Source organism: Marmota marmota, unplaced genomic scaffold, assembly GCF_001458135.2.
Source record: "Marmota marmota marmota unplaced genomic scaffold, marMar, whole genome shotgun sequence".
NCBI lineage: Eukaryota > Metazoa > Chordata > Mammalia > Rodentia > Sciuridae > Marmota > Marmota marmota.
In genome coordinates, this window is record NW_026000016.1 from 27,524,185 (window position 1) to 27,541,735 (window position 17,551).

At 44.4% G+C, this 17,551-nt stretch overlaps 2 protein-coding genes across 3 annotated transcripts in view; both read right to left on the reverse strand.

Moving 5' to 3' along the window:
* Positions 1-2,856: 2,856 nt before the first annotated feature.
* On the reverse strand, positions 2,857-4,842 carry LOC107140534 (syncytin-1-like). 2 transcript variants are annotated; one of them, XM_048809340.1, is made up of 2 exons: positions 4,287-4,842; positions 2,857-3,746 (listed from the first exon to the last, which is right to left on the reverse strand). In XM_048809340.1, the coding sequence occupies exons 1-2, from the start codon at positions 4,840-4,842 to the stop codon at positions 3,274-3,276; spliced, it is 1,029 nt and encodes a 342-aa protein (XP_048665297.1). In that variant the 3' UTR covers positions 2,857-3,273. The 2 variants fall into 2 exon arrangements, with proteins under 2 accessions (XP_048665297.1, XP_015339112.1); XM_015483626.2 differs by having other exon boundaries at positions 2,857-4,842.
* A 3,611-nt stretch (positions 4,843-8,453) lies between these two features.
* The window catches only part of LOC107140297 (endogenous retrovirus group K member 6 Gag polyprotein-like), a 13,342-nt gene continuing 4,244 nt past the window's right edge, over positions 8,454-17,551 (reverse strand). Inside the window, exon 2 of the mRNA XM_015483328.1 lies at positions 8,454-10,048. Coding sequence (XP_015338814.1) covers positions 8,454-10,048 — 1,595 coding nt within the window. The remainder of the gene's footprint in view (positions 10,049-17,551) is intronic.

A 17,551-nucleotide genomic window follows, 5' to 3' on the forward strand; every position in this document is an offset into this window, starting at 1 on the left:
ATGGTGCTAAGGATCAAACCGAGTGCCTCACACATGCTAAGCAAGTGCTCTGCCACTGAGCTACAGCCTCAGCCCCAGCAAAGGACTTTGTATTTCCACCTAGCTCAGGCTTGTCTTCATCTCTGGAGCCTATCCTGCCTAAGTAGAAGGGATTTAAACTTTCTCAGCCCAATCAAGAATCAAATCAGAACCAATCTCATTCATGCTCCCCACTCCTCCAATCTGGACACCTAAAAATTTGCCTTGTTTCTGAGAACCAGCACTCACTTTGAACCCTGTTTCAGATGCCTGGGATACTAGCTACTTTTTATCTCAGCCCATGCCATGTCAGTCTGGGTAAGCCCTGTCACTCCTCTCTCAGGATCCGGTTTGACTAGGATTCTGACTAATCTGCATTTTTTTCCCCCCGCATCTTGACCCTTTTAGAATTAGAGACAAGATGGATAGTCTGATGGGGGTTCTATGGGGGTGAGAGGGAGGTGGTATTCTGAACCCTGAAGTAGCATGTGCTCCCAGGCCTGCAGGCCTGCTAGTCTCTTTCACAACTGCTGACTCACGTCTTCCAGCCTCATCCTGGGAATATGATCCCTTTCATATGCACTCAATGAGTGCACTCCATGTGACCTCTTGATTAGAAGTGCCAAGGCCTCTGAAAACAACCTCAGGAAAGAGGGAGCCAGCCAGCCTCCGAGAATGTATTTCATAGCACTTGCCACTGGCTCAGTCTAAACTGACTCCATGTGGAAGATTTGGCTCCTGTGCTCCAGAGAAAGCGCCTTGAGTCTTACTCCCATTTGATGTACAGACTCCAGAGGCCCCTTTGCCTGGTCCTAACATGTGGTTTGTATTACTCGCATACTGCACAGACTTGTCTGAAGGAATTACTTTGTTTGAGGGTGGCTTCAATGAGGAGGGAGGAGTCAAGAGAAGAATTACTATTTGGACTCAACCATGACCAACTGACTGCTGACGTGGCAGAAAACCCCTTGGGACCTGGTCACCTTAAGAGTTCATGAACCAAGGTAGGGAATGCTGGGAATAGTCTGGTGTGAAGAGCAGAAGTCAGATTCTCAGCAACAAGGGAAGTAAAATACCATGACCAGAAGTCCCAGAAGGGATCATGCTTAATAGAAGGTGAAAGTTTCCAGGATAATTTAAATATAATACTAATAATGTAATCCCAAACAATTCCAATGATGACTTAAGTGGGGTTGGGACAAGTAATTTATGTTTGCTTTTTTAAAGTTGATTTCTTTTTAAAAGTTGAATTCTTAATATAATACTGGGCATCCTACTAAAATTATTTACAAACACTTCTGCATTCCTCAATATATATATTAGGAACTTTTATGCCCATGAGAAAAACCAAAGTTCACAAGGTTAGCTAAATGGTCAAGTTCATACAATTGGTAACTTGCCCAAATCTAGATTTGAACTTGGAAAGTCTGACTCCAGAGTCTATGCTCTTAATCTATACCAACATGAAGAAAAAGCACAGAACTGAAAGAAAAATATTAGGATGCCTGCATCCAGATTAAGCTAGAAGTATAAAAATACAAAATTTGTAACAAGTTATATATAAAGCAGTACTAATAAGGTTAGAATAAATTTGCCTCCAAAGGCTCACTCTTTGGGGACAAATGAAACATCCCAGAATAGCAAATAGATTTCAACTTGCCTGACAATTCTAGTTGACCACCTGGAGTAGATTAAATATGTTTCTGAGAGTGTCTGGGCTGAGTTGGAGAGGATGAGATTGATTATCAGTGTCTGCTGTGTGTAGGAGTGTGAAGGGGTAGCACATGTCCTATATATTTGCCCTTCGTGACAGAAGCTTACCAACGGCAGAAAGGGGGGAGGGGGGAGAGAGAGAGAGGGACTCCTTTAAGGAGACAGGCAAAGGTTGAGATAGGTATGTGGCCAACATCAGGGGGATCTAACGATGATAAAAGGTGTCAGCCCAGGAGATATATGGCATCAGGGAAAGAGGCACACCAGCAAAGGTTTCATCTTGCTTGTCCACAGCCCGAGTTACCTAAGGATAACCCGTAAAGGCAAAATTCCTCTTATAGAACAAGATGTTTAAAAGAAATCAAACAGTGACTTTGTGACTTGGTATGCAGTCTCAAAGGAGAAGGCCACGGCCAAAGGCCTTGTGTCTGAGGAGAAGTTGGAGTGAGCTGTTACCAGAGCTGGGGAATGTGCTCTGCAGAGTCATGGATCTTGGGTCTGAAGCTGCCTCTCCACGGAGGGTCTAAATTGTTCTAGAACACAGACAGGGACTGAGACAGCAACCGGCCCTGGTTTTGTAAAAATTTAGAAAGGACAAGGTTAGAAAGCAATGTGTCCTTATGCCTGTCCTGAGAACAGAGAATGAGGGGAGAACTGTCTTGGCAATCAAGGGGTAAGGCCTGGAGGGTTTTAGCTGACCACTGAATTAAAAGGAAGTAACAGCCCCGGAGGCCTCTGCAGAAGCTAATGCAATCTGCACCAGCCCCCTTTGCCGCGTCCGGCCAAGGGAGCCGAGTCCGGCGAGGGACGGCGAGGTTAAAAGACACACAGGACACCAAGGTTCTTCATCCAGGAGTCAATACTCTTTATTGCTAACACACCTTTTTTATACCCCAAGCAGCAGAAGTGGAAAACTACCCAAAAGCAGGAGGGAGGGGGGAGAAATTTAGTTTCAACATCTATTATTGTCAGGTACCGAAACCTCCCTTAACAATAAGTCCATCAGACCAGAAAAGGTCAAGGCATTCCCGTGGGATACATATGTCTCAGACGGACAAGCAGGAACAGAAAAACCGCAAGTTCGCCATGGCCTTGTGAGCTGGCCACACTGGCATGCAAAACAAACTAGTGGAGGTAGGGCTCCAGGGGCCAGGGTGGACCTGCTGCCAACAAGTCCCCCTCTTTTGTTTTTTGCATGCCAGTGGGAATCAAGTAGCCCCTGTCTTAGGTCGTTCACAGCCCTTGCGATGCTTACCCGTCTCTGGGAAGGCCCCGATTCCCTGTCTTAGGTCGCACAGCAAGCGTGAAAGTTGCCCGTCACTGGGTACTACAAGATCAGCTCAAGGTGTTATGACCTATCAAGACATTATTGCGGTGAACGCTTAACCGTCTCCACCTACGGGACCCATGACCGTCACCGCCGAATGGCAGATGTGATTGGACCGAGAGATTAGACAGCAAAGATCCTAGTACAGGAAAGCAAGAGGGAGAGGTATGCATAGAGAAAAGATATGGCAGGAGTTCTTCTTTTAAGGAGGACACTCATCTTCGGATCGGTCTGAAGTATATTTCAGAGAGGCGATCATCCATCTTTAAGCGTTGATAGTGAACCTGTATCGGCTTAGAGGCTAAGATATTAATTTGATCTTTAATGAATTGTACTATCTTATTTACAATGCAGGGTCCTACTGCCACTACTAGAAGGAGGCCTAACAATGGTCCCAATAAGGGAAGAAGATAAGGCAAAAATCCATTAAGTCCAGTCCAGAGAGGGTTCTCAAATAATTCCCTCCTCCTTTTTTCTAGGTCTTCTTGGAGTTGTTTAATTTTTGTGCGAACTATGCCAGATTTGTTAGCATAAAAACAGCACCTCTCCCCAAGGGCTAAACAAATTCCCCCTTGATTGGCAGTAAGCAAGTCTAAACCCCGCCTGTTCTGAAGAACTACTTCTGCTAGAGAGTCTATCTGGTCTTGTAAGTCTTTAATGGTTCCCGACAGGGTTTGCACATCATCTATAAGCTGTTGAGATAGGCGGCGGTAAGAATGTATAGCCGTACCCAATCCTGCCGTGCCTGTACCCACAGCAGAGGTTATTCCAAGGCCAACAAGGAGTGGTAAGGCCTGCACAGCTCTCTTGTGTCTTCTAACTAAGATGTCTAGGCTAGGAATGGGTAGGGGTTCATCTCCTGAGATAATCGTGATATCAGGAAGCAGTAATGCCAGAACGCAACCACCAGTCCAATTTGCTGGGAGCCTGGGAAAAGCTAAATTTCCACCACACATAAAAACTGTACCATTAGGGGGACAAATGGGCGGAGTAGGTGAGGAGTAATTCTTTACTAATGAGCAGTTTCCAAAGGAAGAGACTCCAACATCAACATCATAGGTATTATTTTGCATCATGCCCAGAAGGCATGACATAAAACCACCTAGAGGCTGCACCTTAAAGGGTAGCCCAGATTGACATGTGTTGTCATCATCAATGGTATAATTGATGGGAACCGCCAATGGCATGACTGCACCTGCCGTCATGCAGAGCCAGCAATCACCAGCAAGGGTAGGATTGGAACTGTTAAGTAAAGAAAAGGTAGTTTCTAGGATATCTAATGTATTGGCATCTAAATCAGGAAGCTGGGATTTGGGCAATATCAAGGGGTGGTATGTAGGCTTAGGAATCTCCGGCTTTAAAAGCTTAATCACCTGAAGGTGTTTGATAGCATCAGTGGGTCCCCCTCCATCAGAGATTCCGATGGGGGCCTGCATGGGCCAGCAGGAAGGTTTACCCACGACGCCCTCACATCCCGCCTCCGTTAACCGAGTCGTGATGCCTTCCCCTCCCCGGTCACCAAGAAAAGGAATATAATTATAAGTGGTCCCCCATTCTCCACGGGTGTTAGTTAGGATGGCCTCAAAATACTGTTTTCCTTGATTATTAACACAAATTGAGGCCGATGTATAACAGGAGATGTGCATTGCCGGGGTGTAATGACAAGTGGCGGGACAGCTTCCAAGAGTCTCGGTCGGATTAGGGACAACAAGTCCGGGCTTATTAACACATACCCATTTTGGTTGCTCAAATCCTCCGATGTTTTGATTGAGTTCAGCCGCCATATAGGCTACTTTAGTCCCACAATCAATGCTCTGGATATAACCAGAGGGGGCCGAGTGCCGGGGCCCTCCCTTACACTCACAAGGGGCTCCAAAAAGATATTCATGAATATTCCCAGGTGGGGGGTCAAGCCCTCCTTCAGCAAACCTGTCCAGAAGGAATGCCACAAGCGGGGTCCAGCTCATGAGGTGTGTCTCGGCACTCACTTGAAGGGGTGAGAACAACAGTGGCAGGATCAGCCATCTTGGGAACTTCATTTTGTCTTGAATTTTCATTCACCGGTCTGGTGCAGCGCTCCGGGATCCAAATGGGCTTCTCAGTTCCTGGGGGAAAAACACATACAGCTCCCCTCACTCTAGCTAAGAGTGGAGCTGGGGGTTGCCACTTTCCGGTGGATAAATCTTTCCACCTTATTTGAGCATCTTGTACAGTGGGAGGGGAAAAGTGGCGTTGTGCAGCCGTGCGCCCTCCAGTGTCAGTGAGTAAAAAATTTAAAGTAAATAAGGTTATGCTTAGAAGTGCTTGTGGTCCCTGACAATTCCGGTATATCTCCCCCTCTTTTGTTTTTTGTAAATAAGTTTTTAAATGTTGATGGGCTCGTTCCACGATAGCCTGTCCCTGTGGATTATAAGGGATTCCAGTCTTATGATTAATTTCCCATTGGGTGCAAAACCGTTGAACCGCCTGGCTTACATATGCGGGACCATTATCGGTTTTGAGGCATCGTGGGGTGCCCATGGAGGAAAAGGCTTTTAGAAGATGACTGATTACGTCCTTAGCCTTCTCTCCAGTATGTAAGGTGGCAAAAATGAAGCCAGAATATGTGTCAGTGGAAACATGTATAAAGGAGAGCTTACCAAAGCTAGGGAAGTGTGTAACATCAGTTTGCCAGACATCATTAGGTTGTAATCCTCTTGGATTAACCCCAAGGGAAGGAGAATGAATAAATGGTGCACAGGTTGGACATAATGAGACAATTTGTAAAGCTTGGTCTCGTGAACATCCTGTGTGGAAGCGTAAAGACTGTGCATTTAAATGAAATTTGTTATGGAATTGTAAGGCCTTATCATATTCGGTCGTCACACAGGAAAGGCCGACAGCATGAGTAGCAGCGTCTGCTTTTGCGTTGCCCTCTGACAAAGGTCCAGGGAGCCCTGAATGGCTTCGGATGTGGCCAATGTATAAAGGATCTCGTCTAGCCCAAATGAGAAGCTGTACTACCTGTAGTTGTTCTGTGATGGTGGATTGCTTTCCAATATATGATGCTGTTTCTATGACTAGAGCCAGATTGGCTACATACAAGCTGTCAGTATATACATTAAGAGGAATAGAACTATAGACTTTGAGAGCTATGATTAAAGCTTCAACTTCCGCCTTTTGGGCCGACTGACCTGACACAGGTTGTCGGAGAATTTGAGATCCATCAAAAACGACGGCAAATCCATTTTTGGCCCCATCTGTATATACAGTTTGGGCCTTTGGAATAGGTTCCCTTTTCATAATCTTTGGGAAGATAATGGGACACCTTTTAAAGCCCTCCAAAAGTCTATGTTTAGGGAAGTGATTATCAATCTGACCCTTAAAGCTGCACAGGAAAAGACACCAAAGGTCATGTTCTTGTTGTAACTTGTGTATCATATCTTGAGTGTAAGGTTGAATAAGTATGTCAAAGGTTTTTCCAAACAATGCATCACCCAAATATTTAGCCTTCCAAATTAAGTTAATAACTAGCTCATAAAAGGGAGTCAATACCCGGGGGTTAGAAGCCGGCAAGTGGACCCAATAAATGGGACCCGTTTGCCAGAACACTCCTGTGGGAGTAATTTTAGAAGGTAGAACTATAAATGACAAGGGCAGAGAATAATCTATCTGCGTAATCTGCATGTCCTGCAGAGCCTCTTCTATTAGCCTCAGTGCTCGTAAGGCTTCTGGTGTAGGTACTCTACACGACGTAGGAGAAGGATCTCCTCGCAAGAGGTCATACAGGGGTTTGAGCTCTCCAGTTGGAATATGAAAGGACGGGCGCAGCCACTGTATTTCTCCGAGGAATGTCTGCCACTGATGTAAAGTTTTGAGCTGATTTATCTGGAACTGGGGTCTCTGGGGAAAGATTCCTATGTTATTAATGATGTATCCCAAATAATTGTAAGGGTGTTGAAACTGCACCTTTTCGGGTGCTATGACCAGCCCTGCCCCTTTTAGAAGGGATTGGAGGACTTCATAAGATTGAAGAAGCCTTTCTTTCTTGGGCCCTGCCAGTAAGATGTCATCCATATAATGAATGAGGTAGAGCTGTGGGAACTGCTGTCGAAAGGGTCGTAAAACCTCAGCTACAAAATATTGGCACATTGTAGGACTATTAGTCATCCCTTGAGGTAGGACGGTCCATTCATACCGTTGGTAAGGTTCCCTAAAGTTTGTTGAAGGCAAGGAGAAAGCAAAACGCTTTCGGTCTCGTGGGTCTAAGGGGATAGAGAAGAAACAATCTTTTAAATCTATGACAATAAGATGCCAATCCTTTGGGATCGCAGTAGGAAAGGGTAGCCCTGGCTGTAAGGGTCCCATGTGTTGCATAGTTTTATTAATAGCCCGTAGGTCCTGAAGAAGTCTCCACTTCCCAGACCCCTTTTGTATAACAAAAATAGGGGTATTCCAAGGGGAGGTAGAGGGCACCACATGTCCTAACTTAAGCTGGTCTTGAACTAATAGGGAAGCGGCCTGTAATTTGTCCTTAGTTAGGGGCCACTGTTCTACCCACACAGGGTCATCTGATAACCAAGTAATGGACAGTGGAGGTGGCCGCACTTCAGTGGCCCCTAGGATAAATTTCCCAGTCCTCTCCGGTCTCTTCCCTGCCGGGTAACCTGTTCCGCTGGATCCACAGGTGATATTCTGCCCTCATGTCTCTTTCCTAGTCCCCTTCCAGGGATCCACCCCATGTCTAGCATTGCATCATTAACAAAGTTATTATTTCCTTTTAAAGTCTGGGTAGTAAGAATAGCCCCCATTTGATGAAGCAAGTCCCTCCCCCAAAGATTCGTGGGGAGTCCAGTCACCACATAAGGCTGGAAATGGCCACTATGTCCTTCGCCATCTCTCCATTTTAAAAAGGAGGCACTTCTTTTTGGTCGGGTTTGTCCTATCCCCTGTAATATGGCCAAGGGACTCTGGAGGGGCCAGGCAGGTGGCCATTGTTTTTCAGAAATGACAGAGACATCCGCCCCCGTATCTAGTATTCCCTTGAAAGCCTTGTCCTGTATCTCAATGGTCAGGTTGGGACGCGAATCCAAATGAGCTACCCAAAAGGCCTGGGGAGTTCCAGTGGAGCCAAAGCTGCCGTCGCCCCGGGACCCACGGAGGGCGTGCCCAGGAATGGAAGCTAAGGGTAGCAGCAGCAATTGAGCTATACGCTCCCCGGGGGGAAGAATAACAATTCCTTGGGTAGCTTCTACTACTATTTTTATTTCTCCCTGATAATCAGCATCAACAACCCCCGTAAGAATCTTCAAGCCCCACTGAGTTGCGCTACCTCGTCCCAACACTAGTCCCACCGTCCCCTCTGGCAGGGGTCCAAAAACCCCAGTAGGCAGCGTCTGAGGTCCCATTTGGGGAGTTAATACCGCTCGGGAGGTGGAACTGAGGTCCAGTCCTGCGCTTCCTGGTGTTCCCCTGGGGAGTTCCCAGATAGAAAGGGGTTGGTCAGTGGGAGGCGGCGGAGACGCCCACTCCCTGGGGCACTGTTCTGTCCCTGCACTGCCCCGTACACTTTGGCTTCCGGGGCCCGGGGCGGGCCCCTGCTCCCGTTTCCCGACGGTATTGGGTTACCCTGGATGTCAAATTTTGACCTGCACTCACTGCTCCAATGATTTCCTTTATGACATCTAGGACAAATTCCAGGCATCCCTCTGCCAGCACCCTCGCTCCTTTCCGGGCAGTTTCTCCTTATATGTCCCTCTTTCCCACACTTAAAACACCCCTTAGAGCGGGTTCCCCTGTTATCAGATTTTTGCATTCCAGTCTTAAGGGCAGCAGCCAAAACCTGACCAGTAATATGAGGCCCATCTATATCTTTGCATGCTCGAATCATGTCATCTATACTTTTGGCCCGGGAGGACTTAATAGCATTTTGGCAGTAAGTGTTAGCGTTTTCATATGCCAGTTGTCTAATAAGTGGCATAGCCTGTTCTAGATTAGGGAATATTTTTCCAGCAGCCTGCATTAGGTGGGCTATAAAGTCCGAATAAGGTTCAGAGGGCCCTTGAGAGATCTTGGAAATTTTTGCTTCAGTCTTAGAAACGGGCAGGGCTTTCCAGGCATGGACTGCAGCTGAGGCTATTTGAGCATAAACACCTGGGTCGTAATTAATTTGTTGGCCTATGGTGGCATACTGCCCAGTTCCTGTTAACATTTCAGCATTTCGCCGTTGATGGCCCGCATTCAGGTTAATCTGAGCCAGCTCGCGGCACCTTTCATGATATTCACTTTTCCACAATAAGAAATCCCCTCCAGATAACACAGCCCTGCAAAGTTGCTGCCAATCATTAGGTATTAGTTGACTGGCTGAGAAGGACTCGAAGAGGGTCAATGTGAAAGGGGCATGAGGTCCATAATTAATGACCGCCTCCTTAAGCTGTTTTATGTCCTTGAAGGCTAGGGGGACATGGGCTCTGGCCGGCTGTCCATCAGCATCGGCGTTTTCAATCATTGGAAAAACCTGAGCCGCTCTAGAACCCCAGTGGACCCCCGCCCGTCTAGTAGGGGCGTCCTCATTCCAATCAGGATTATAGGGAGGAGGTGCGGCAATTGAGGGGGCCCTAGGCACCCTCACATTTGCCCTTTTAAGGCGATGTTCTAGTTCCTCTATCTCCCTTTCTAATCCCTCCTCTTCCTCAGAGAGAGAACTGAGGTCCTCAGGATCCTTTTTGGGCTTAGAAATCTGGAGGCGTTTCCTACCCCCCGAGCCCGAGTCCTCAAGAGGACCCTCATCCTTTAAGGATTCTGCCATTTGTTCTTCCTGCACCTGATTAAGGGCCTGTTCACATTCAGCAAGCTGATCCTTGATCTTTACTTTATCTGTTAATAAAGCATCCTTTACCAACCTCCATAAGGAAAAGGTGGCAACTGGGACACTGTCCGAGCCCCGGTCCCTCAATAATTTCTGAAGGTCATGCCTCACCAGGTCCCAGTCACTATTATTAAGAAATCCTCCTGTCAGAAACCAAGGACAAGCCTGGGCAATAATTTCAACGAATTCGGTTGCAGTCTTAGTTTTTATTCCTGTTCCTTGTGTATTTAACAGCTCTTTCAGTTCGTTGGCCAGACGAACCTTCGCTGTTGAGTTACCCATGGTACGTACCCTGTCTCTTTAAATTATCTTTAAACCAATCCTCCCCCTTCTTTCTTAGAAGGTGAGCCCCGTCCGCTTACCCCTGCTTTCCGGATCTCGGTGGGAACCTCCAATTGCCGCGTCCGGCCAAGGGAGCCGAGTCCGGCGAGGGACGGCGAGGTTAAAAGACACACAGGACACCAAGGTTCTTCATCCAGGAGTCAATACTCTTTATTGCTAACACACCTTTTTTATACCCCAAGCAGCAGAAGTGGAAAACTACCCAAAAGCAGGAGGGAGGGGGGAGAAATTTAGTTTCAACATCTATTATTGTCAGGTACCGAAACCTCCCTTAACAATAAGTCCATCAGACCAGAAAAGGTCAAGGCATTCCCGTGGGATACATATGTCTCAGACGGACAAGCAGGAACAGAAAAACCGCAAGTTCGCCATGGCCTTGTGAGCTGGCCACACTGGCATGCAAAACAAACTAGTGGAGGTAGGGCTCCAGGGGCCAGGGTGGACCTGATGCCAACACCCCTTGTCAGAAGTGTGGCCTCCAGTTCAAGAGGAAACAGTTGAGAAACTGTGGTACATATGCACAATGGAATATTACTCAGCATTAAAAGAGAATAAAATTATGCCATTTTCAGATAAGTGGATGGAGTTGAAGAATATCATGCTAAGCAAAATAAGCCAATCTCAAAAAACCAGGGCCAAATGTTTCCTTGATAAGTGGATGCTAATCCATATGGGGAGGTATGGGATGAGTGGAGGAACTTTGGATGGGGCAAAAGGGAGCTGGGAGGTAGCAAAGGAGTAGGAAGGACAGTGGAATGAGATGGACATCATTACCCTAGATACATGTATGATTGCACAAATGGTGTGACTCTACTTCATGTACAACTAGAGAATTGAAAAATTCGGCTCCATTTGTGTACAATGAATTGAAGAGCTTTCTATTGTCATGTATAACTGATTAGAACTAATAAATAAAAAAAAAATATATATATATATATATATATACATATATATATGTGTGTGTATGTATAAATAAATATATATGTGTATATATGAGAGAGAGTTTGTAAGCCTTATAGTCTGGTAAAATTGAAAATTAAAAAACAAAAAAGGAAACAGTTGGTCTCTTGCACTCATTAGAATCGTGTCCAGTTCTGACCACTCCATATTCAGGAGGCTAGAGACAAACCACAGAGGATGATGAGAAGTTAGATAAGGGTTCATTTCAAGGACTGAAGCTTTCATTTGGATTTCTGGTCAAGAGAGGACCTTTGAGAAACATGTTACCTTCTTCTAGCCAAAGAACTGGCCTTTGCAGGAAGAATTTATTTGTAGTAACTCTTGAGGAAGAACTAGAAACAATGAGTGACAGTTATAGGGATACTAACTTTTATGTAATAAGTGAAGACATTTATTTCTAACAAGTAAGCACCTCTCCCACTAGCTTACCCTACCTGGATATTAATAGATGCTCCAAGGGGTACATTTAGGAATCTCTGGGTCAGACAGTTTTCTTCATGGCTGGACTCTTAAAATCCCTTAATGTGTTAAGATGTTTTAATTTTCCAAAGAACGTTTCTCAAACTTAATTGACCACATAATCAAACTCTATTTTATTTACTAATTTAGTTTTCATGACTCATCTGCTAATGTCTCCTCAAGTAAGTATTCTGTAAAACACATTGGTGAATGCTGGACTAAAATCATCCAGCAAGGAGATGGTAGTTTGGTGAAGAAAATGAGAAATATATTCAAATTTGAGCACATGATGTTCTTCAAACGTGTCCAAATTTGAGATGATGTTCCTACCTGAAAAAGGAGTCATAGAGGAAATTGCTTCCTGGGGAATCTGCATTAAATAACTGGAATATATGGTTCTATGTTTCCATTGACTACTTTTTCTTTTTTCCTGCAATCTTGGGGATGGAACCCAGGACTCACACATGCTAGGCAAGCACTGTACCACTGTGCTACACCACCAGCTCTTTAAAAAATTTTATTATGTTGCCCAGGCAGGCCTCGAACTTATAATCCTTGCACTTCAGCCTCCTGAGTAGCTGGGATTACAAGTATGAGCCACCACACCCAGATCTATTGCCTACTTTAATGTCATTATGTCATTTATCCCACAAACAAACATTTCCAAAGCAGATGGAATTAATTCCAACCTGAACTGATCTCTAAAACAATACATAACTTACCATGAAAAACTAGTTGACTAGTAATACCTCTTGGCATTATATAGGTCTAGCAAGAGAGTGTTTATGGTAAATGTAGGTTTATAGTACTTTATGGGGATGATCCTGCCCCGACGAAATGCCTCACCAAACTTGTAGAACTTTCCTGAAGTTGTCTACTGTCACTTAAAGTTGTTTTCTGAGCATGTTTTCTGCTCCTAGTTCTTCAAACATTGCAGAGTTGTTTTTAACTAAGCTATAAGCATGACTTCCTTAAAAACCACTCCACTTCTCCAACTTTCATACCATCAGTTATGGACAGAAAGTTCGGGAACCCCCAATTACTATTCTGAAATCTTGTCTTCAGTGTGATGATATTTGGAGGTAGGTCCTTTGGGAAGTGATTAGGGTATGAGAATGAAGCCCTTATCAATGGGATTAGTACTCTTACAAGAGATCAGCTAGTTCTCTCTCCACTGTGTGAAGACAGAAGAAGTCAGTACTCTATAACCTGGAAGAGCACCCTCCCCAGAACCCAACCATCCTGATCTTGGACATCCTATGCCTCCAGAACTGTGAGAAAGAAACACTTGTTGTTTAAGCCACCTAATATTTGGTAATTAGTTATAGCAGCCTGAACAAAAGCACCATCTTACATTCTTTCAGAAAGAAGTGGTGGGGCATACATTTTAAACGAATAAGCTTAAAAGCTCTTGTCTATCACAAGCGTAATATACAGTGGGATAGCTAGGAAAAAAACTGGACCCACAGTAAAAATCTGATTCCCCTGGGAAAGAGACTCTACCCTTTTTCTTTTAAGCAAAGGATACAGGTCAGGTTCTGGTTAAATGAAGGCCAAAGAAAGAGTATTTTTCTTTGAAACTTAGTTAAACTTAAATTAAGACATCCATCCTGACTGGAGATAAAATCTCAGTGTAGTTTTAATCTACATTTCTCTATTGCTAGAGATGTTGAACATTTTTTTTCACATATTTGTTGACCAATTGTATTTCTTCTTTTGAAAGTGTCTGTTCGGTCCCTTTGCCCATTTGTCAATTGGGTTGTTTGTGATTTTTAGTGTTAAGTTTTTTGGGTTTTTAGATATTCTGGACATTAATGCCCTATCTGACATACAGATGGCAAAGATTTTCTCCCATTCTGTAGGCTCTCTCTTCATGTTCTTGACTGTTTCCTTTACTGTGAAGAAGATTTTTAGTTAGATATCATCCCATTCAGTGACTTTTTATTTTACTTCTTATGCTTTAGGAATCTTGTTGAGGAATATGGTTCCTAAGCCCATATGTTGGAGTTTTGGGCTTAACTTTTCTTCTTGTATGTGCAGGGTTTCTGGTAAATACCTAGGTCTCTGAATCACTTTGAGTTGAGTTTTGTGCAGGGTGAGAGGGGTTAAATTTCATTTTACTATACATGGATTTCCTGTTCTCTGAGCACCATTGTTGGAGAGGCTACCTTTTCTCCAATGTATGTTTTTGGTTTCTTTCTCTAGTATGAGGTATCTGTATTCATGTGGGTTTGTCTCTGTGTCTTCTATTCTGTTCCATTGTTCTTCTTGCCTGTTTCGGTGCCAATACCATGCTGTTTTTGTCACTATAGCTCTGTAATTTAAGGTCTGGTATTGTGATGCCTCCTGCTTTGCTTTTCTTGCTAAGGACTGTTTTGGCTATTCTGAGCCTCCTATTTGTCCAAATGAATTTCACAACTGCTTTTTCTATTTCTATGAAGAACATCATTGGAATTGTGATGGAAATTGTATTGAATATGCATAGTGCTTTTGGTAGTATGGCCTTTTTGAGAGTATTAATTCTGCATATCAAAAAACATGGGAGGTCTTTCCATCTTCTAAGATCATCTTCAGTTTCTTTCTTTATAGTGTTCTATAGTTTTCATTGTAGCAGTCCTTCAACAATTAGATTGATTCCCAAATATTTTATTTTATTTTCTTAGGCTATTATGAATAGGATGGTTTTCCTAATCTCTCATTAAGCTGATTTGTCATTGGAGTATAGAAATGGAATTGATTTCTGGGTGTTAATTTTGTATCCTGCTACTTTGCTGAATTCATTTATGTTGGTAAGGATATGGGGGGAAAGTTTCGCTCCGACATTGCTAATGGGACTGCAAATTGGTGCAACCACTCTGGGAAGCAGTATGGAGATTCCTCAGAAAACTAGGAATGGAACCACATTTTGACCCAGATATCCCACTCCTTATATCCAAAGGACTTAAAATCAGCATAACACAGTGACACAACCATATCAATGTTTATAGCCGCTCAATTCAAAATAGCTAAGCTATGGAGCCAAACTAGCTGCCCTTCAACAGATTAATGGATAAAGAAAATGTGATATATATACACAATGAAGTATTACTTAGCCACTAAGAAGGATAACTTTTTGACATTTGCCAGTAAATGGATGGTTCTGGAGACTATCATGTTAAGTGAAACAAGCCAATCCCCAAAAGCCAAATGTCAAATGTTTTCTCTGATATGTGGATGTTAACCCACAATAAGGGGGTAAGGAGAAGAATAGAAATTCAGTAAGTTAGATAAAAGGGAATGAAGGGAAGGGAGTGGGGATAGAAAATGGAATGACAGTGGAATGAATCCGATATAATTTTTCTATGTACATATATTAATACACCACCGTGAATTCTACCATTGTGTACATCCACAAGAAATGGGGTCCTAATTAAAGTAAGATATTTCATGCTTGTGTAATTATATCAAAATGGATTCTACTGTTATGTATAACTAAAAAGAACCAATTTAATACCAAAAAAACCCTCCAATATGTGGGTAAAATAGCAATATCATTTTTGCACTCTAGAGACTTCCATAAACCTGGACAGCTGTAGCATTGAACTCAAGCTTCAGCCTCTAGGGAGTTAATCAGCAGACTGGCCCAGCTAGGGGCACTCCTGCCGCTGAAACCTGTGTTTCTCCTTGTACACCACACCTAGATTCAGCTCCTCTGGAAAAGACTAAGGTGCTGTGAAATCCCGGACATCCTTCTCACTGCCATGCATGCCAGTTGCAGAGGAAAGGAAAAAGAATAATTCCTTACCTTAGGCCTGGGTCCCCTGTGATCTGGCCCCCACCAGCCCTGTAACCTCAACTCCCACTCGTCTCCCATCACTCACTGTCCTCCCACCAGCCCTGCCTTCCTGCAGTCTTTAAACCCCTCCAGCCAGTTCCTGCCTCCCAGTCTTTGCACTGTCATTCCCGCCTCCCAGGATTTCCAGCCCCTACCCTACCCTTTGCTTGCTTCACTCTCACTTCCATTAAGTCTCTGCTTAAATGTTACCTCCTCAAAGAATTCCTCCCTGATTACCCAAAGAGCCACTAATCCCTCACTCACTATCCCCTTAGTCCGCTTTATGTTTCAAAAGCATTTTTCGCTGACGGACACCCATTTATTGCCTTGTTTATTTCATGCAGGTCTAAAGCCTGCGCCTGCCATGGGGGTGGGATACCTGGAAATGGTCTCTGAGAAACTGGACTTAAATTCACCCTGTGTTGCAGCAAGCCTACTGAGAGATGGCTAAGGTGGTCCCCATCAACAGTTCCTGGTACACAGGCAGGCGTCTTGGCACATCTGGGAGGGTCCCAGAGGATATAACATCCTCATGGGAGTGGCAAAAGGGCCATCGGCTGGCTCCTTCTAGTCTTTCATATGAAGGTCATCTGCTGCTGGGGTACCCCCAGGCCCAGAAGCCCAAGAAAACTCTTGCTCTGACACGTTTCAGTTCTGTAGAGCTGTCCATAGGGGATTAGTTGCACTCTTTACATCAAGGAGAGAACCCAGACTCTGTCTGGGGCTTTTGATACCTTTCCATCAATTGGCACAACTGAACAGAATGGAAACTTCTGTCTTGTTCAGTATTGTATTCTTAGTGCATAAACAGTGTCTGAGCCACAGTATGCACTCAATAAATATATTTTCATGACTAAATAAAAGAGCAGTGGGAGGTCCTCCAAGAATGAGGGGAGAGAAAATGGTAAGTTAAATACGGAGGGTCTGGGGGGAACAGAAGCCTCTTTCAGAGGGAACCACTCCAGAAGTTTCCCTGACCTAGTGACAAAATAGCTTGTGGCTGATCATCAGTATCTTTCCTCTACCTGGTGCAACCTTTGGGTCAATGAGCCTACATGGGCTTTGCCTCCAGGGCCTCGGCTGGGATTCTATCTGATAAAAATCTCCTCCAAAATGTACGATATTAGAAGACTTAGTCCTTGTTGCTGAGGATAATTGTAAACCTCTTCTCCCAGGCTGTCCCCAAACTCCCTCAGATCCTGACCCCCCCCCCCAGAACTGCTGTCAGCATATGATCTTGAATTTGTGCTGCCTCCAAACTCTGACTTCCACCCTCCACTGTGGTTCACAACTGTTTCCTGGTCTAGCTCTGCTCCTGGGCTTATTTCCAGCTACTCTTCTGTGTTCTTCCTCTGTCTCTATGAATGGGACCTGGAAATGTGCCTCCATGGAGTATCCATACTGTCTGAGCAAACAAGTAGGCAGAACATCAAAGGGTCCAGTGCCCATTCATCCTGAACATGCTTTTTGGAAAACAAGAAGGGACTGCCATGGAAGCAGGCTGATCGTGGAGAAATCATCAGGTCAAAAATGAATATTTCAGAAACAAATATAGAGGTAAGAAGTTGAACTCCAAAAGCTGTTAAGTTACAACCCTTCAATCGATATAGGAAACAGGAAAGACTTCTATTTTCTACACGTTAGCTTGTTTTTTCAAAGACCCCATTTAAAACCACACTCCATTAAGGAGGGTTTGTGTAGGTGGATTACTCTGGGGGAGGGAGGAGGGGGACTGCATTTGATTACGTCTTCAAGGAAGGATAATAACATTACATAAAGGAAAGATAAAGACCTGACATACAGAGGTCAGCAGAAAGGGAGTTTTCTAAACCCAGGAGGATTTTTAAGTAGAGATGGAAGAAGAGATGTAAAACAACCCAGGGCAAACAATTGTGCTTCCCAAGCCTTCCAATTGCCCTTGTACCTGGGAGTCCCGAAGTGCTTGGGAGCATCCCATGTATGTCTGTCCTATTCAGGGTATGAGCCTGTTCCTGTCCTTGCTGAGTGTATCAGAGACAGAAAGAGCAAGGCAGAGGTGTCCTTCAGGCCCTCAGTCAGCCCATAACAAATA